We start from the raw sequence: 20,814 nt of genomic DNA, 5'->3' as shown, positions 1-20,814 counted from the left end.
AACTGTTTAAACCTTTGATCTGATGGTTTCTCTCTGGTTTGATTATATTTATTCTTAATCTACTCGTTTGCTCCATGTGGAGATAAATATCAGAATTAAAGTGATTTAAAGTGATTTAAAGGCTCCATCTTCTACTGAATGAATTCAGTGCAGCTCATATGTTTAAATTAGTTAAATTTCAAACAGATTCAATTATGTTTGGGTATTACCAACAATATATTGTTTATTTAACCCACGTACGGGAAATTTACTTGTCACAGTAGCGTCGAATTAGGCAAGAATGTACACAAGAAGCATCAAATTTGAAAGAACATACAAAAATCTGACATTCTGAGTTTATAGCGTGAACTGGGCATTAAAAAAAAACACTAAAAATTGGAATATAATATAATATAGTAGATTTTAATTGAAGGCAATGAGGTAGTTTGTGCAAAAAGAATCTCTACAAGTCTAATTTATGTCACAACTATTTACCTTTAGCTGTAGTAAAGATATTTCCAAAATATAAAAAGAAAAAATACGTTTTTTTTCCAATATATTACTGGAAATAATATTCACTTCTTATGCATTTTTTATTAATTTTATTTTTTTAACTATCTTCACTTACTTTTCAGTTTACTTGTGGATGAATCAAGTCTATTTATGTTATAATATATATATTTATATTATTCACAGACTGTTTTTCAGTCTTTAATCCAGGCTCAGATAATAAAAACCACATGTTTGTCTGTGTCTCACCATCAGGAAGCAGACTGGGCTTCCAGTCCTTCAGGACCTTGTTGAGCTCGTCTCCAAACTGCTGGTAACACGGGTCACTGAACAGATCATCCGTCCGGCCTTTGGCGTGGAGATGCTGAATTAAACAGAAATAAATCACAAGTTTAAAAAAATAAAAAATAAAAATGCTCCAATCAGCAGTGGCTCTAAAAAGTTTAAAACTCCAGCGTCCTCATATTAAAACGATCATCAGTGCTTTTTCAGGATGTGAACAGCAAATGATTCTAATCAACGGACACAGAAACACGAGGAAAAAGAAGAGAAACTCTCTCCTTTAAACGTGATTTTTCAAAATGGAGGAGGGATCTCAGCAGCAGAGCAGCAGGCCCAGAAAAAATAAAAGTACAGAGACGTTTTAAACCAAACAAATCAACGTGACTTCACATGAACTAATCACCAACACGTTCAGTCCTTTTCTTACATCTTTCCTTCAGACCAACTCTTCTCCAGAGGAGTTTAGATCCTGAGCTCCAGGCTACAGCCATCATGCTGCTGCTGCTGCTGCTGCTGCTGCTCGCATGTGAGAGGAGGAGGGGAAAGAACGCGCACCAGGAGGATGTGTCCTACTGGAAACGCGCTCTGACTTTAGTTCCTACCTCCAAAATGGCCACTTACTGTGTGTCAGTGGGTCAGTGTGAGGAAAAATTTAATTTATGAAAAGACGTCTGTAAATGTGAAATGTTAAGACTCAAAATTTAAAAATCTAGAAAAAAAAAAACATATTTTGAGCCAAATAAACAAACGTCGAGTATTTGGATTTAGAAATTTAAGATGCGCTACCGTTTTAAACCGAAGTTATTTTGTATATTTACTTATATTGTTTTGTTATATATATATATATATATATATATATATATATATATATTTCCGTTGTAGATACAGTAGCTAAAAGGGCAACTGTTTTATTTCAAGTATTTTTATAAAACTTGGTTTAAGAGAGAATGACTTGAGAGGAGAAACAAAGGAAGCACTGAAGAGATGAGGCACAAATATTCACAAAAAAAATACACAAATGGACTAGTTACGTTTTCCTGAAGTATAAAATAAACACCTGATCACACCTGATTTACCTGCTGATACTTAACTTGGTGATACAGTGGATGCAGAAACTATTCAGACCTAAAATCATCAAGTTGATTTTTTTGCCAGGTGTGAAAATCGTCTCAAAACGTTTTTTTTCTACTCAATATTGAATAAATGGTCTTAAAACTTGAGACCATGTCATATTTCAGTTTAATAAATTTGCAAAAATGTCCAAAATTCTGTGTTTTTCTGTCAATATGAGGAGACGTGTGTAAATTAATGAGGAAAAAATGAATATAAATGATTTTAGTGGCTACAATATAAAAAAGAGTGAAAAAAATTAGGGGTCTAAATACTTTCTGTACCAGAAACTCTCACGATTCAGTGTGAATCAGGGAGAAACGTCTTATAATGTTTCTTTGAAAACTTCCCACCGGCCACTTAATAATATAACTGAAGAAGATATTTATATGAAACGTCTCCAAGAAAACTCAAACAAGTCCAGCTGCCTTCGTTTTAAACATCGTTTTAAGGTGAGACTCTAAAGGTAAATAGGGTAAAAAAAAAAAAAAACTAATAGATATCCCCATAAAACTTCTGCAGTTGGTTACTTACATAAATATGATATTTTTTTGAATTTATATTTCTGTGAATTTATATTTGAATATGCAAGTGAGGAGTTATCTACTTAAGTATGCACTCATTTGCATTCATTTCCAGAACAGAAATCTGAATAATGTATAAAGTGAGGTTTAAAATTCTTACATTTTCAGGTATTTACAGAGGGAATATTGTCAAAATATTGTCAAAAAAAAAAAAAATTTGCCTTATTTTTTAGGAGTAAAATGTTCTATAAATGAGGCTCTGAGTGACACATAAATAATCTCCTCTGTAAAAACCTGCAGAATGAAGTTAGGAATAAATCTGTAAAGTCTGGTTTGTGTAAGAGCTAATGAAGTGAATATACAGAACATAATATACAGAGAAAACGGCTTTTAAAGTTTTACATTGTGAAATCATGAATATTTTTTACTGGAAACCACAATGAACCAAAACCAAATCTACTCAAATCCTTTCATCATATAATCACATCAACATAATATCATAATATGAAAATATCAGATTAAATTTTAAATAGGTTCATTCAAGTCTCATTTACGTCCGGATAAACTCAGATGAGTCCGACTTCCCGTCTCCTTCCCTTCATCCGTCTTTCCTTTAACTTTTCTTAATAATTTGAGCTGTAATTTTAACACAGACCAGCAGAATATCCGGTCACGTGACGCTTTTGAACGAATCACGTCGTCAGAAATCGACACCAACCAATGAGAGTTCGAGTTTAGCTTCAGATCGGCCTTAATACTTTTACGATTGGTTGCCAATAGAAAGGATGTGACCATATTTGGACATGACAGACTCTTGTAGAAGATAAAGAGCTTCACAACAGTAGCTCATATACCGGATAGAAAAAGGCTCAGAGTAGAAAGACGACTTTTAGAGAATTTAGAGGCACAACACAGACAAACTGTAGTGAAATGAAGACATAAATGTACCTTTTGACCACTTTAAATAAATAAACAAATAAATAGTTTGTTTTTGCTGCCTTTAACCCTTTCATGCACGAATTATGAAAACCTCAGTCAGGATTTTTTTTCCCCAAGTGCTTTTATTTATCTTTGGGTATAAAAAGAACAAATTATTATTGTTTTTTTTTTTACACCAATTATTAACTTTAGTGCAACTTTGACAAAAAAAACTCCCATTTATTATGATAAAAAATGAGTGGACATCGTGCATGAAAGAGTTAAGACAGACATAAGTTAAAGAATCAGTACAGATGTGAGAGGTGTCACTGTGATGTGTTTGGTACCGACCTGTTGAATGCCCAGACACAGGTAGAGGATGCTGTCCGGAGAGTAACGCTCGCCGCTCGGCCGGCAGACTTCCCTGACGAACTGAGCCAGAGCCACGTTCAGCTCCTCTGAACTCAGCGACAGCAGGTTCGTTTTCGGCCGCGCTGCAAGAGACACCGACAGATACTACGCGTGTTACTCATCTCCAGCGTTTACAGCACAGCTGGACTCTCACGCTGCGACCACTGAGACGTAAAAAGATGTGGTTCAAGCTCACCTGGGGCGGAGCCGTCCTTTACTTTGGTGCGATCCGATTGGTCGGAAGGAGACAGCGCCCAGCGCTTCCAGGCGTTGACGCCGTATCGAGCTCTGAGAGGCAGCGACCGTCTTTCTGAGGGTTTGTTGGTTGAAACGGAAGAAGAAGAAGAAGAAGAGGAGGACGAGGTCCGATCCACCGCCAGCCTCTTGTTGCCCTGCGACACACAAACACGACCGACGTTTGTGTGTGAAAAATGAATGAGAAATGAACCGCGATGCCCTTTTTAAACAGCAGAGGGCGCAATATAGTTTTGAGTTCACATGTTCGAAGTCATATGACACTACGTGTTGGACGTCGTACGTCACAAGGGCTTAAAGTAAAATAAATAAATAAATACAGTCTGAAAAATAAAAAAGGGAAACCCGCCCACCACATTTGTCTGTAGCTGCATAAAAACTGTCCCAAACTCACTATTTTCCAGACCTAAAAAGTAGCTTAGCCTAGGTCGACTAGATAAACAGTTAATAGCTTAATAATGAAATCAGAAATCAGTTTTTATGTTGGTGAGTTGTGGCTTTACATTTACAAACATCCCAAGAATTATTGTAAACAGCTGCATTAGCAAAACATAGACAAAATTATGTAGTTTTTTTTAAAAAAAGTGTGTTTTTCTTTTCATTCCTGTACATCGTTCCTAAATACAAAAAAAAAAAACCCATTATTTTCTCCTTTCCCATAAAGTAGCTGAGCCTGAGGCTCCACCACAGGGATCTGAACCCAGGACCAGCTGTAACGGTTTTAAAGGACTATTCATTATTTAGGTGGCCTATAGAAAAGGATCTTTAAGTCCGTGGTTTGCAGTTAGGACTCATTCTCTTAGCTCCATAAATTTATTCTCCATCTTTCCGACAACAGTGACTTTGATTGAAAAACGTGGAAAAACACTGACTTAACATGATGCCTTCATGAAACCTAGGAAATTCTAGGTTCCAACTTGGAAATTTCAGACTTCCGATATCGTAACGTTACACGTTAACTCGGAGAATCCAAATAAGTTTGGTTTATTGTCACCGTTTGTTGAACATTAAATATGTGCACCAGATATTTTTTTTATATTTTTTGAAGCAGGAGTTTGAACAACTCAGAGCTCATTTTCCCCTAAGTTGCCTTGAATGCAGCATCAGCTGGACTCTACTTCTGATTGGCTACAGATGTTAGTTTAAAGAGGGAAAGCTGCGTTTTTTTTCTCTTTTCTTTTTTAATCGTGATCAAACGCCACAGGTGCCAGAAAACTTTAAGTCCTGTATCACTGTCAGATATTCAGACAGGACGAGATCAGCTGATAATCATTAAAAAACAAACAAACATGTAAATCCCAAACTTTAACACATTCAAGCCTTAGTTTGTCTTAGTTTGTGTTTTATTCATTCAGTTATTTTGATGTGGGATTAGTTTTAAAGATTCAGAGAAATAAAAAGGGATTCTCTTAAATTTGTTAAAGAGAATAAAGAGAAATATTAGTTTTTATATATGTAAATATATGTTTTTTTAAATTTAAATTTCATTGCATAGTTTGTGTTTTGTCTCAGTTTTGTCTGAGAAATAATTAAAGGAATCTTTTCCAGTCATAATTTGTCTGCAGGCTCGACATACTTGTCTCCTTGGCCGCGGTCGAGGTGCCGTCTCCTCCACCTCGTCCTTGTCCTCGGCCGGAACCGGAGGTAGAGACGAACCCGTGTCCTCGTCCATTCGCTCCAGGACCGGGACAGACTCCGACGCTGAGACACGAGACAAACAGATCATGTGTTTGTTTGTAATAAACTGTAAGTGATGTACACGTTAGACTCAAGGTTTTATACACAGCGACAGCTTCTACTTTCATACTTTATTATTAAGATATTCAGAGTATTTGTGAGCCTCAGATACAGTGTAACTCTAAATAATTTGAATCGGGACCTTATGAATTGGAATCAAATGAGGAGCTGGGAATTTGATTTAATCCCAATTTAAACTTACTTCAGTTCTAGTTTTAAATTTTTACAAAACCTTTGTAGAAATTTGCGTTTTTGCAAGATTTTTTTTGACTCAGAGAAGCAGAAAAACTCATTTTGATTAAACGGCCTTTAAACTTTTACATTGCAGATAAACACAGACCGGTCATGTGACGCTTTTGAACCAATCTCACCATCAGCAATCGACAACCAACGAGTTTGAGTTTAGCTTCAGATCTTTCAGCCTTTCTGCTACTTTCACAATTGGTCGCCAATAGAAAGGATGTGACCGTATTTGGACCCGACAGACTTTTGTAGGAGAAGAGGAGCTTCACAACGGTAGCTCATATGTCACAGTAGAAGGACGACTTTTAGTGAATCATGGAGTAAATTAGAGGCGCAACGCAGAAAAAGTGTAGTGAAATGAAGACATAAATGTGTATTTTGACTAGTTTGAGACATGTCAATGAAGCAAAAAATCTCAAAATTGACGAAAATCCCTAATCGTGCAAAACTAGTAACGCCAAAAAAGTCTCAGAAAACCAGAGCAGATGCAGGAAATGGTGCATATTTAAATATTTAAATTTCCTGCATGATGTGATGAGAGCAGGAGAGTTTACCTTGAGGGAAGTCTGCCTCCAAGTCCAGGTCCGGCTTGTACTTCTCCTCTTCCTCCTCCTTCTCCTCCTTCTCCTCTTTCTCCTCCTCCTTCTCCACTTCCTCCTCTTTCTCCTTGTCCTCTTTCTCCTCTTCCTCCTTTTCCTTCTCCTCCTCTTCCTCTGAGCTGCTGCTGGAAGACTCGTCTCCTCCACGCTCCCTCTTCACCACCACTGGTTTCATATCTGAACATACAGACAAACACTGTCATCGTACGCTGCAGATTCCCACTCTACATATCCAACTCAAAATCAGCAGAATCAAACCTGGTTTCTGTTCCTCTGCGACCGTCTCGCCCACAGAGAGCGCGTCAGGCTGTAGTGGATCAGAGGAGGCCTTGTTTTTCAGTTCACTTATGGTCTGGACAATCTGTTCTGCCCCCTGCAGGGTGGTGGGCATGAACACAGGCACAGGGACCTGGACGGGACAGAACACCGAGTTTATGATTAGTAATTTAAACCCTTATATATATATATATATATATATATATATATATATGTGTGTGTGTGTGTGTGTGTTAATGAAGCATGTCTCACCGGTACAGGCAGGGAGACGGGTGTAGGAGTGACCTGGGAATACATGTTCATAGGCACGGGGATGAAGACGGGCACCGGTATAGGTACAGGAATATACTCTCTCTTCACGCCATCGTCTACATCTGTGGACACGAATAAGACCAAGCACATATAAAAGCAAAGTAGGACATGTATTAAAGTGACTTGAGTTGCGGATTAGCATGCTAACAGGTGGTTGTGCGCTAGTCACTGAACCCTGAGCATGATATTTGACGTTGTTTCTAACGTTTTACCTGTCTGCAGTAGCTTGCTCTGCATGTGCGGCTTGCAGTAGGTGGCCTTGGTGAGCGTGAGCGGTTTGCAGAGCACGGCCTTGTTCTTGACGTCTCTGACCAAACCTCCGCCGGCGTACGGCGCAGTGCTCTGGTTCACCAGCTGCAACGTGCAAGAGGAGGTGATGTGATGTGCAAACAGCAGCGCAGCAGTTTGTCAAACAGCCACATGTTTTATTTTTTTACAAAAACTGATGCATGTTCATTCAAGGTTTAATCAGTGTTTCCCATATTGTTAATACTATGATGGTTCGCCTGGGTCTAATTTACTAACCAACAGTCTCACGATGAATCAAAAATACTTTTGCACATTTCAAACAACTTGTTTTTCCGACTGCTCCCGAAAGCATCCTTCACTCCCTCCCCCAGACTTTCCACAAACCGGCCGCTCACCTGAATTTAACTTTAACACAGCGCCGTGCAGCCCATACATCCCCCACTAACAGAACGCATGCATTTTTTTAACCTTATTTATTTATTTCGTATGCATGAGAGCGTTAAATATGCCTGGAGTTCAATTAATGTTTTTGGTTAAATCAAGACTTTTAACTAGAGACTCAATAACAACAAATGTTACATATGGAAAAGTATTCGGGCAAAAAAAATTATAGGAGGTAGATTTTTTTTTCTTTGAGAAAAAGGTCGAAATTATGAGGAATAAAAAATATATTCACATAATATCAGCAATATAACTGAAAACATAATCACAATACAATTTTAAATTCTTATTAATTATTAATTAAGTATCGGAGGTACCATACTCATACGGTACCGGTTTGAAGGTCGACTTTATGACAATGTGTTTTGACTTTTTCTTGAAATTTCGTCTTTTTTCTGTAAATTTTAACTTTTTTTTCTTCAGGAAATTTCCACTTTTTGCTCCTCTAATTTTTTTTCTCATGTTTGGCCCTAATTCTCTTCCATATGTAATATCTGTTGTTATTGTGTCATTTTATCATGCAAAACTTTATAACTTAGATTGAAAGTCGACTGTTTTTGATTTATTCACAGATACTCTATTGAACCTTAAACACATTTGTCCACAGAATGTTTCAACAGCTTATGTTTAAAAAGGTTCTTGTGAAATCTTGTGGGAAACATTGTTAATAATTTCATTGCAAAATTAAAATTCTTACTAACCCCAAGTTTGGCCCCTTGGACTTCTAAACCTGCAAGAGGAAAATAAAATGCATCAAGGTCTCACTCAAGAGGACGGACATGTTTCCTTTTTTTAAATCTACTGAGGAAAACTCAGCTCTTACCGACGCTGGAGTTCTCTGGTCCCTTCTGTGTGACCATGATGGGCTCGTTCTGCTGACAGTAGAACTTTAACAAACACTCCTGGTCACAGAAATGCTTCATCTCAGCCCTCCACATCACAGACTCCGTCAGGTTTCCCTGCACCTTACAGCAGTCGCACCGCGCCGCCTAGTGGCCACAAGGAGACAGTTTCAGAACATCAATAAGCAAATAAAACCATATATATATATATATATGTATATGTATATTTGTGTATTTGTTCATTTTACTACATGTGAGCTGACCTTGTAGTACCAGTCGTGGAACTTCTTGGCACACGGTTCGCTGCAGAAATCCCGGGTCAAGCCGCCGAGCTGCCGGGTCACTCCTCTCTTACAGAGCTGGCTGCAGTGGTTGCAGCTCACACACTTCAGACCCAACCGCTTGATAAAATCCTGCTTAAATAGTAGCTTACAACCTGGAAAAAGAGGGCAACAAAAATTGTAATGAACTGTCAAGAAACCTACTCAGATTTATTTGCAGAGAAGAGCAGCGATCAGCACCTTCGCTGCAGAACGGCCTCTTGACTCCGGAGAACTTCACCATCTCGTGCAGCGTCTTCTCCTCTTGGCAGTACTCACAAAACGTCACGATGCAGTGAAGCTTCTTGTAGTCCTCACAGCACGTCTTACTGCAGAACTGGTAGACCTTATCCTGGAGGAGGACACGTTTAGGTTAATGTGTGACCGATTCCCAACAGTTTTAAGTTGTAAGAACACAGTTCGTCGCTAGACGGCAGGCGCTGCTCCCCATCAGAGAGGAAGAAGATCGACTGGATCACCGACCAGCAAAGCTCTCATTAAAAGAGAAACAGTCCTACAGGTTTACTAGAGGTGACGTAGAAAAGCTGTGCAGGAAAAATACTGATCTTTGAATTGTAAAAATGAACAAAACGAGCTTTTATATTCGTTTGCTCTGCAGCTGTTTTGTTCCAGCTCTGAATGGTATTTTTTATTTATAAAAGCCGTTTGCACTTCAAAGTTATGTGTTTTTTTTTTGTTTGCTTGTTCAAACCCTCTGTCGATGAAGAGTGGATTCTTTTTGAGCGTATTTGAGCGTGAAATATACTAAGATACTGTGACATATGTTGGTTTAATCCACACAGTTTGGCCTTATTTAAAATAGCATTTTTGTCAGATATCTGGTTAGAAAGTTTGTGGCCCTCCATCATTTAAGTTTCTCCATCCCTGGTTTAAATGGACACAAGTAATCTACTAATAACAGGAATGAAAAAGTAACTGATCGATCCGATTAAGAGAGGTGGTGGTTTTCAATAGCATCATGTAAATGCAGGAATCAGGTATCCAGGTAAGACAGAAAAATGGAGGTAGAAAAACAACCAGCTCATCAGTGCATTTACATACAAGTGAATAAAAACATATGCCTTAATGACTTAATGGAACTTAAGTGATGTAACACATTATCTTATCCGATTAGACGTAATGTATTGGAAATCGGTTTTCTCCAGCATGTATATATATATATATATATATGTATATATATACATATATACGACTTAATCTACAACAGGATAACGCGCGTGCACATGCGCCACAACCGCTGCGCTGGTGGTGTACGACCCCAGAACAAAAACACCATCTTATCTGCATAATAAGTAGCGCACACATTACGTACAAGATTAAAAAAGCTGAACTATTATTCATCTGGTTGTTTGAAAAGCTGGTCTGCTGCATTAATGACCCTTGTTTATGATATGACGTAAAGGGCCGTATTAACGTAGTATTAACCTGCTGAAAAGACACATATCGCCACCTAGTGTGCAGGAGGAGAACATGTTCCCATCAGTTATTCTATTTTCTCCGTTGCATGTAAACTGAGACAAGGACCTTATTCAGAAAGTTGAATTTTGAGCATAGCTCCATTACGTTTACAGAGCACGTTACATTGTTATGTAATGTAATTATTTGCATTTATGTGAGCGGGCACTTTTAAAGCACACTACATTGTGGGACCATGCACGGTTTCCCCCCGTTCTGTATGTGTGTCTGATTAAAAGCTGGCCTCACCTCCCACTCCAGAATTTCAGGCTTCAAGTTGAACACTCCTCGACAGTAGTTACATTTCAGGTGGACGGTGTTGTTGGTGGTGGAGAGAAGCGTCTGTCCGTTGGTGGCCGTTTGAAGAGTAGCATTCTGCAAAGAAACACACATCTGAATGTATAAATATGTAAATAAGGAAGCAGTGGTGTTTAGAACTGTAGTTTTCTGACACAGGGATGAAACCTGTTAAACTGGTTTTTATTAACTGTGACTGTTCCTATCAGCTATAATATTTACTGTCCATGAAAATCTGCAGAGAAATCTGAGCAGTTCCAGCAGGATTTTGCTTCATTCCAATATTCAGATTTTCTTCCAGTTACATAATCGACTGTAATTTCTCCAAGAATCCAGATGCGTGTTTTCTGTCCTCACCTGGAACTTGGTCACGCACTGAGAGCTGCAGAAGTTGAGGATGTTTCCCTCCGGCAGCGTGGCCTGATACTGAGGCAACGAGTTCCTCTTGCAGAAGTGACACGTCGGCTCCGTGTCTACGCAAAGACATGAACACAAAAACCCTGTGAATGAGCACGACCACAACCCTCCTCTCAACTCAGTATTATAAGTTCACAGTGACTTAAGAAATAAGAGCAACTACGAATAAGAAAAACTTCACTGAGTCTCAGATGTTTGAACGTCTTTAGACATGAGAGACATAGTTGTATTTGCTCAAGCCGAGGCTTGTAAGCAGCAGGTGCAGGGTGGGGGGGTGGGACGAGGGCGGTGTTGGGGCCCCCAGGGTGTCTAGAAACAGCCCTGATCTCATTATCTCGAGAAATCACACTCGTTTTCCAGAGATAACGAGATAAAAAATCTTTCTTGAGATTTCAAGTCATTTATCTCGTTATCTCCAGAAAAGATTAAAGAAAATGTGGAACTCTCTCAGATTAAATATATCAAGATCTAAAGAAAATCTGGAGATAACGAGATAATTAACAGTTTTCTCAAGATCCTGAGTTAATTATCTCTAATTAACTTGAGGTAAATAACTTGTTATCTTAAAGTATTGTTTTCTGTAGATCTCAATATATTAACGAGATAAATAACTTGTTAAATTTATAACGAGATAATTAAAAAGATAGATAAAGTAAATACTTATCAAGTTCTTTCTCAGACTTAAGTATTACAGATAATAGATGTTAAATTTATAACAAGATAATTAACTCAAGATAAATAACTCGTTATCTGAAAAGTTTCGCTTTCTCAGGATCTTGATGTATTAACGAGATAAGTAGCTTGTTATATCTATAACGAGATCTCCAGAAAACGAAGGAAATTAACTCGTTATCACGGGAAAACGTATAAAATAATGTCTGCTTCGGGCTTTCGTAGAAACATTAATATAAACCCTAATTTTTTACACTTTGTTTAATTTGTTTTTTAATTTGTTGTTCACAGCCCCCACATTCCATTACCTTCCATCTGTCATTCATTTATTTATCTAAGGATCCTAAATAAAGCTTTTTCCTGACTGCCACATATATATACATGCATGTATACAGACGCCTCGAGACTTGACTCACTGACGAAGGAGGTGGAGGCCAGCTTGCCCTTGTTCATGCAGTTGACGGAGCAGTAGGAGCCCATGGTGCCGCTCGCCCCGAGGCTGTGGAGAACCTCTCCGGTCTTTATCAGCGTTTTACACGTGAGGCAGCTCGCGAGTTTACTGTGAACCTGGAGAAGAAGAAAGAGAAGCACAACATGACGACACAGAAAAGGTTAAAAATGTGTTTGTTGTGGACCTTGACCTGTGAGCTTTACAGTAGCAGAGCAAACAAACACAGAAACATCTTCCATGTTTGTCTCAGATCCACTTCCCTCTTTCACTCTTTGTCTCGTCACTAAAATAAACTGCAGCATCAGCGAATGGAAAACTATTGCAGCGTTGCTTCATAAGAGGAAAATGAATCTTAGTGAATGATGAATAATTTTCTAAGAGTGAAGCCGTACACGTACTGAGCTTTACTTTTTTTTAGAAACAGATGTTAAATGTTTGATTTTCTGACAGTTGGCCACTGATTTATTTATTTATTTATTTTTTATTTTTAGTGGATAAATTTCCACTGCAGAGCTGGTTCATTAAACGAGACTCAACGATGCACAAACCAGCCTGAAGTTTGAATGTTCTACTCCACATATGAGATGGATCCTCTGTTTTTTTTTTTAGTATTGTTCCCAATAAGCCACTGTTGCCAAGCAACCATTTAAATCTCTAATTTTGGGTATTAGTGTAAATTTAAAAAGAGATCCTCTGACCCGTACTGCTTGATTACTAACACACATTATACCGATGTGACATGAGAAGAGAAAAACGTATTTATTAATGTGTTTTCTTATGTCTTACGTGAATATTTGACATATAAAAAGTCTTCATCATCTTCAGCGCTTCGCAGACCACTGGCTCGCTCCAAAATTGATTTAAGGATTTTATTTTCTGTCTCATTACTTCAACAGTAAACATGTTTTGGACTCTGAGAGCCTAAGATAACTCGATTTCAGTTTGCTGTGGGGACGGTTTCCTGAGCAGTGGCTCTGACGTGGAGGAATGCTGCGGCCGTGGCCTGTGGTCGCAGCGTACGTTACCTGCTTGAACTCCCTGATGCAGTTCTGGCAGCAGAAGCGTTTCTGTTGGCCGTCCACCAGCAGGAAGTGGTTGGCTGAAGCCCGGCTGGGCAGGTAGTCGCCACATTGCTCGCAGCAGTTCATGATGAGCCCGTTGGCCCTGCGGTAAACGTTGAAGCACGTGTCACTGCAGATCTTGTGGGTCACGGTCTTAAAGCTAACCTCATGGCGGATCTGTACATGGAAAGAAGATAATTCAAAAGGAGACATTAATAAGGTTATACGTTGCAATTTGTTTCATTTAGTTTTGTTTGTAGAAAGAAATCCAACCAAGATGCAGCCTATGTATAAATGTAAGGTTACTACTATAACCCCAGTTCTCTGATTACCACTGAATAGTCATTATAATCTCTAAAACTAAAATGAAAGAGAAAGAAAAGCAACGTTTTATAAATTATGTTCTGCCCTTTGAATATAATTAATGTATTAAGAGTATAGAGGGTATGAACGTGATGTCACAGGAAGCTGAAGTCTCCATGGTTACGGCCACTGAGCGGCAAGAAGTGACAGTTGATCATGGAGATTAGCAGCATTGAATCATAGACTTTAATAGTGTCTAAATTATAAAATTCATTAAAAAAAAAGGTGAAGAGCTACTGTGTGACTGACTGAACCGACAGATTTTAAAAGCAGTCAGAGATATATTTTATATTTTTACAGATATCCACCAAAGAATAAGAAGCATTAGAAGAAACAACTGGAATCCAGACACATAAACCTGGTGTTGTGGTTCACATTTAGTGACAGATAATATTAATTTATGCTGTATTTGTTTGATAAAGTCAAACCTTAAGTTACTTCTTAAGTTACGTTCTGGAGGGCTGTCAGATACGTTTGTGGATGTTTTTGTTTTGTCGTAGTTATGGTCGACGGTAACTATTTCAGTTCCAACAACAAATAACAAAAAACTGAATATTTGTGATCACTCCTCGTAATCCTTTTAACGCTACAGTATTGTTACTTCTCAGTAAAGCTCTTAGCATTAGCATCTTTTATTTAGCTACATTTATCATAATGAAATGACCTAAAACCAACTTAAACGAACTGAAATCCAAATCCATACCAGTTCGTATAGATCATTGTTGAGTCCAGATGTCTTTAATTTGATCTGATTTGATCTATTTACTGATACATTTCACCATGTTTTTTACCACTCAGGGTGGACGTCAGTGCATAACGTCTATATATATATATATATAAACATGCCGGATGTTGTGGTTGCTAGGCAACAGGGCGCTACCAAGCTTAATGGTTAGCTCATTTATTTTGCATACTCCGATTGCTAATGGAGCAAAGACCATCAACAAACAAAACTACTGCGTCAGTGTTTAAGCCCTGGTGCAAACAGACCTGGAGGAGAAGAACGAGACAAAGGCAAGAAAGGTCAGAAAGAGTGAACGACAGAGAGAGAGATGAGATAAATATTGCATGAAGGAGACCGGAGGAAGAAGACGGCAAAGGAGGGGAAATGCAACCAAATGGTGGTAAAACGATGCACGATTAACAATCAATAACAGGAAAAATGTAGAGAAAGGAGGGATGAAGGGATGTTATTCATAAATAGTGAAGTTTACAGCCACGTCAGTCACACCTGTGATGATTTGTGCAGCCTGAGGGGGGATTAGACAAATCTAGATGGAACTAGAAACTGTAAAGATGCAGAAAATCTGGGCTTCCATCACTTAAAATCCAATTACACGTGGTTCTGGTGAACGGTGAGAGCGCTGATGAGCCACAGACTGACCTCCGTGAGTTTGCCGCAGACGGTGCATTTGGTTTTGAGGCCTGATTTCGGAGGGTTTTGCTTGTTCTCGTATGCACCTAAGCAGCCAGTGCTACAGAACTCCTGGAAAGACTCGCTGGAGTCGACCTGGGCCACGATGGTGCCCTTCATGTTTGTGATGTCCCTGGGAAAACACAGACAAACACAAACGAGTAGAGAAAAACGTGCATCAGTTAGTTTGAGACCTGTTTTGTCACTTTTACAGATTCTTTTGCACAATAATCTGCTTTTGTTTTTGTACTGCCCATCTTAGCACACTGTATATACTGATAGTCTTTTACAGTTTTTTGGTATATATTTCTTATGCAATTCTGCACTAACATGACAAGGTTATTTTCCATACGTTCGTTATGTCTTAACAAAGGAGAAGTCAGCAGGAAATATTTTAATTAAAACGTGTGATGGAGAAACTCACTTTTTGCACATGGTGCAGCTCTTCTTGGGGGCGGGTTTGTGTGAGAAGGCAGATAAACAGGTGGTGGAGCAGAACAGGTGCGTGGAGCCTTTGCGCTGGTAGGCCGTTTGGCCTTTCTTCAGAGGCTTTTTACAGTTTGCACAAGTCACCTGGAGGGGAACAAACAACGATGATTCAAGCGCAGGGAAGGGTTTCACAACGGCAGCGAGTAATGTGTGACCTATTAACCATCAGACTAAACTAACAGGGAGGAGTCATCCAGGGAACGGCATATACATATCAAAATAATCAGGGTTCATCTGAACTACATCCTCTAATCGCAGGTAAGTATCTTGTCGTTACAGACGACAAAAGATGTTGTGAAATAAAAACTCCACTAGTCAGAAGTGAAAAAGCTTCTTAGATGAGTGGAGAAAGTCTTGATCGGATAGTCGGTCCGTTTGGGATCTAGTGAATTTGGAGGCGAGGTCAACACTTTCTGCTGTTCTTCATATTTTTTTGAGTGTCTTAAGTGTTTTTGTGTCAAGCTGCATCATTGCTATGGAGTGGTGGTGTCTGGTCAGGTCTGGTCTAAGTGGAGGCTACATGTCTAAGTAACATCCACATGAATGAAAATCAGGTCCAAAAGTTTCCCAGCAGAACAATGAACTGTCACAAGATTGTTTCAGTTTTATTTAGTTCACCAGTCAGTGGTCATAATGTTATGTCAGTACTTTAACCTCCTGAGATCCGGCGTCCTCATATGGGGACGTTAGGTTTTAGGTTTGTTGCAGCTCATTCTGCTTCATTTAGACTTGTTGTCCTCTTTTGTCTGCTATGCACTGGTAGCAAAGACTCAATACATTTGTTTATTTATGTTTTTTAACTTTTCTAGTTTGATACGACATGAAAATTGAACAAAGTCACAAGTCCTCGTTTGGGGACGTTGGAATTTCATCGTTTCCAACTCTGCTTTTGCATTTTTGATTCACATTGGTGATTTAAATTGTAATATTCAATGAAATAATCCTTGTGTCCACCTGATGTTTTTCAAAACCTACTTCCAGTTCATTTATTTTTTATACTTCTTAGCTCCTACTAATCCCAAACACCTTAATGACTTATCTTAAAGAAATTAATTCCAAACAAATGCTTTGGTCTCAGGAGGTTAAACCCAATAAATAAAAGAGGTGCAAGAAACGATTTCTCCTTTAGAGTAAAATAAATTTCCAGTTTGTCTTCAACCCTAGTGTTCTATTACAAATCTGTGTACAGCTACTATAGTTTTAACCACACCCACATTAATTTGATGATGTATTTATTTATTTTTTAATAATGATAATAATAAACGGTGACTGGGAGCCGTGTGGATCACCTTGACTGTCCTGGGCTGTGGCTGGGAGCCTGAGGAGGAAGTGGATGAGGAAGACTGGCCTGCAGGTTTGGGCAGCGAGGTGGCGGGCGACGGAGAGTCCACCCCCGTCTGTTTTTGGTTGCGCGGGACTGAAGCTGACTGAGAGATCCACGAATCTGGAAGAAAAAATGTTAACGAACACCTGAAACAAAAATAATTCCTCTCATTTCAGGTGAGTACAGTCCAGTTAGCTTTGCTTTAGCTTAGCCTCATCATCTGGAAACACCAGCTCTGCATACGCTGTTTCAAACGTGAGATGTTTATTAATTCGTTTATTAATGTCTCAACATTCAGGGGTCTGGACAGTCCCTGCATTCCTTTCACGAGACTCTGCACGTTTCCACCTTTATTGCGCAGATGTTAGACACGAGACCAAAGGTGAAACTGCACGTGGTCTTTAAACATCTCACGAGTGGGACGACCCGTAAGAGGGATCGTTTTCACATTTAATTTCTGCAGAAAGTGTGACGTTGACGACGTTCGTTGCGCTTTAAATTTGAGTAAGACCTCTGAAGACGTGCACGGAGACACGTCTGCTCCCGGATTTAGAAGCAACGCTGCAGCCAACAGCTCCATCTAGAGCCTGAAGCTAGACGGGAACATCAATCTGTGTCTGCTCCTCTTTAAATTCAGAAACATAACTTAGGAACCTCTTTGAGCTCTATTTAGCTGCTGCAGATCGTGGCTTAAAGGAGAAGCCGCGACTCAAAGTGTTCCAGCCTGCAAAAGCTGGTTCTTTTGACTTATTAAGGTATGATTTCATAACCTTCTGTCCTGTTCTCCATTAAGCTCAGCATCAGAGCACTGGACCAAAAACAGCAACAACAAGAGGCTGCATGAATTCAGTTACCGAGGATATGAGATAAAACCACAGGAGGGGGGGGGGACATTTGGAATGATTGATTTAAGAGTTTAAACACTCGTGAGACCCCCTAAAACCCCTCGCAGTGTTTCATTAGACCACGAAGAAGAACTTACACACGGTGGCGACTGTTTTATCGTTTTGATGATGACGACGATAACGAGGTAAACGGGAATAAACCGGAGAACGAGAGTCTGAGATGAGCCACGTTTAACTTCAGGATTGAGAGAATGAGGAGGCTGCGATGATGCATGGACATCAGCAAACAGCCAAAACATTATGACCGCTGACACATGTGTCAGATCTGGTTATCACGGCGCCCGTCACTGTGAGAGGGGAGAGGCTGCTGTTGCTGTTGTGGGGGGTTTGTCCCCTGTTTATGGTGGTGGAACACGCTTACGTGATAATTATGTTCTTTGTGATGTGAACAAGATTATTCTTCTTCTTTCGTTTTTACGGCGGCTGGCAAACAAGTTTTAGGTGCATTACCGCCCCCTTCTGGACTGGGAGGTTAAGATTTGTCACGAAAAGAATCAAAAAAGGGGGAATCGATAAGCGTGAAGGCTAATGATATCGATGAATTTAAACCAGGTAATTGATGCACATCCATAATCAAATCTCATCCATGTGGGTCGCAACTTGCAACTTGCAGAACTTAAAAGTTTGTTGCTGCAAACGTCTTGTAACCAGGCAAAATAGTAAAAAATAATGATCTACACTATTTCAGACAGGTGGTCATAATGTTATGGCTGACCGGTGTATCCCAGTGTATATGATAAATACTAGAACCATTAGATTAACTGAATAAACAGTGGTTGTTTCATATAGTAACGTCCTGTGTTCAGTCAACAACACACGACTATTTATAGTCTCAGTTTCTCTCACGACCAAACAAAAAAAATTCTTAAATTTCCCCCAAAAATACGACACCATTTGCAAAACAACTGTTAAAGACAACTTAAAGTTTCTTAAACCAGCTGCCACCCTCCTCTAGGTGACCACAGAACAAAGTGCTGAAACCTGACACCAGCAATTTCACATAAAAGCGACGAGGACGGCGTGTGATCGCTGATGAGACCCAGCGGAGGCTCGTTTTGTGCTTTAAATCACCACATTAACCCGACCGGTTGGTGAATGCGTTACCTGCTCGGTTGTGCGTCCCCGTGTCTCCGTTCTGCACGAGCTGGCCCACGTTACCGGAGCCCCGCCCGGGGTTGAAGGAGGTGGTGGGTCGACCAGATGGCGCGTCGGGGTTCAGGCTGAACGAGCTGCAGATCTGGAGACCGTTCTCCTCGGCCTGGCCTTCACCTGCCTGGACGCACAAGTTCTTATAAGTTAGGGTTTCAAATCATTCAAAGATTAGGAGGTTTCACAGCAGCAGACAAATTAAAACATTTACATTAACGTAAAACCCTCCTCACCACTGTCAGGGCGGACGCTCCTCCCTGCAGAGACGTCACGGAGGTGATCATCAGGTTCATGTCCTCCGGGGCGTCTGAATGTGGCGGAGTGTTTGCGGCTGAAACCGGGGCGCTTCCTTTCTGGCTACTGGGGCCCAGCGTGGTGACGCTGGCGATCCTGATCTCCGAGTCCGGCTCGGTGCTGCTGAGAACACCTGGCGACGGGGCCGCGGAGGAGGAGGAGCCGCCTCCAGGGGGCGCCGGCGAGGAGGAGGCGGCGTCCTCTTTCTGTTCGGAGTCCTCCTCGTCGTCGATGACGATGGGCTCCGCTGATGACGCCGCCGCTGCTGCTGCTGCTGCTGCTGCGGTAGGAGGCCTCGCAGGGGCCGCCGCCGCCGGCGTGGATGCGTTGGAAGACGCGGGAGGAGCGGTGGTCTTGGAAGGCATCGCCGCCGCGGGCTTGGTGTCTTCTGTTGCCACGGCAGCGACCAGCTCCAGACAGTCTGCGCCGCCTTGGGAGAAGGTTGTGGCAGAAGGCTGGGGAGCCTCCTCCCCTAAGAGAACCACGTCGTCGTCATTGTCCTCCGCGCCACCCTCCTCCTCCTCCTTCGCGGCTCCTCCATCTTCCGTTGCCGTGGAAACTGCCTCCCCTGACTCCCCGGAGGGGGGCACGGCCGGTTGCCGGGGGGAGGGAGTGGCGTCCGTGGGCTCCACCCGCTCCCCTGCCTCTTCTGCCGCGACAGGGCTTGGTTCTGGCTCCCCATCCATCACTAAGGCAACCACCTGGAAGCGCAAACAAAAGGCAGTCACGACACAATTAGCCCACGAAGCCCACGCCGCCGCTCGGTTTTATGATGCCCCGACAGCTGTACAGGTAGCTCAGGTGTCCCCGGAGACGAGTCAACCCCCCCCCCTCCTTCCCTCTGCAGCCTCCTCGGACCTCGTTGAGAATCACAGCTCCCACCTGTTCCTGTTCTCTGCAGCTTCAGGTCGTCATGATTTTACCAAAAATATTCAGTTTGTTTTTTTTTTCCCCTCCTCTTGAGTCGCACATGTAAACCCCACGACTGGATGCATGAACTGACCCTTTAAAACATCTTTGAAGTGGAGGGCTGCTGCTCATATCTGGGGCAAAGCCTTCAAACAAACTTAAAAGACGCAGCTATATCCTCTTATTTCAGCGGATGCTCTGCTTGAGATGAGGGAACAGCTTCAAATGGACGGGAAAATATTTTAATAACCAATTATTAGTGAGCTCGTATAAACCGTTTTTCACATGTGTCAAAAAAGCACATCGTCTCGAAGCCTTTGGGGTTTTTTTTTTTTAAGCCTCAACCTACTTCAACATGAGAATTCCTCAAATGTGAGTCACGCCGCTCCAGCGAGAGCAGGGTCAATAAGTTCATTTCAGGCCTCTTTGTTTTTGTCAATGAGCCTCAAAACATCTCTCATCAAGTTTAACAGGAACAAACGCGAGCGGCAGAAGTGTAAAAACGTGATCACACCTGATTACCCTCGCAGTGATCGTTACGATTAAATCACGGTGGATGCATTTATGGATTTTTAAAGGAAACTT

The 20,814-nt window shown here is 40.7% G+C and overlaps 1 protein-coding gene across 2 annotated transcripts in view; it reads right to left on the bottom strand.

Moving 5' to 3' along the window:
- Positions 1-20,814, bottom strand: part of zmym2 (zinc finger, MYM-type 2) — a 33,784-nt gene that overhangs the window by 4,885 nt on the left and 8,085 nt on the right. For both annotated transcript variants that reach the window (XM_047601003.1, XM_047601004.1), the window contains exons 2-22: positions 19,260-20,021; positions 18,982-19,150; positions 16,938-17,092; positions 15,584-15,732; positions 15,130-15,292; positions 13,347-13,559; positions 12,287-12,437; positions 11,139-11,254; positions 10,734-10,859; positions 9,210-9,360; positions 8,952-9,124; positions 8,670-8,835; positions 8,548-8,576; positions 7,369-7,510; positions 7,097-7,218; positions 6,827-6,977; positions 6,524-6,745; positions 5,566-5,690; positions 3,931-4,126; positions 3,675-3,817; positions 739-853 (exon numbers count right to left, since the gene is read on the bottom strand). In XM_047601003.1, the coding sequence (XP_047456959.1) occupies positions 739-853; positions 3,675-3,817; positions 3,931-4,126; positions 5,566-5,690; positions 6,524-6,745; positions 6,827-6,977; positions 7,097-7,218; positions 7,369-7,510; positions 8,548-8,576; positions 8,670-8,835; positions 8,952-9,124; positions 9,210-9,360; positions 10,734-10,859; positions 11,139-11,254; positions 12,287-12,437; positions 13,347-13,559; positions 15,130-15,292; positions 15,584-15,732; positions 16,938-17,092; positions 18,982-19,150; positions 19,260-20,006 (3,724 nt within the window). In that variant the 5' untranslated portion in view covers positions 20,007-20,021. The remainder of the gene's footprint in view (positions 1-738; positions 854-3,674; positions 3,818-3,930; positions 4,127-5,565; positions 5,691-6,523; positions 6,746-6,826; positions 6,978-7,096; positions 7,219-7,368; positions 7,511-8,547; positions 8,577-8,669; positions 8,836-8,951; positions 9,125-9,209; positions 9,361-10,733; positions 10,860-11,138; positions 11,255-12,286; positions 12,438-13,346; positions 13,560-15,129; positions 15,293-15,583; positions 15,733-16,937; positions 17,093-18,981; positions 19,151-19,259; positions 20,022-20,814) is intronic.

This window comes from Mugil cephalus, chromosome 12, assembly GCF_022458985.1.
Source record: "Mugil cephalus isolate CIBA_MC_2020 chromosome 12, CIBA_Mcephalus_1.1, whole genome shotgun sequence".
Lineage (NCBI taxonomy): Eukaryota > Metazoa > Chordata > Actinopteri > Mugiliformes > Mugilidae > Mugil > Mugil cephalus.
This window is presented reverse-complemented; position numbering and strand designations above follow the sequence as displayed.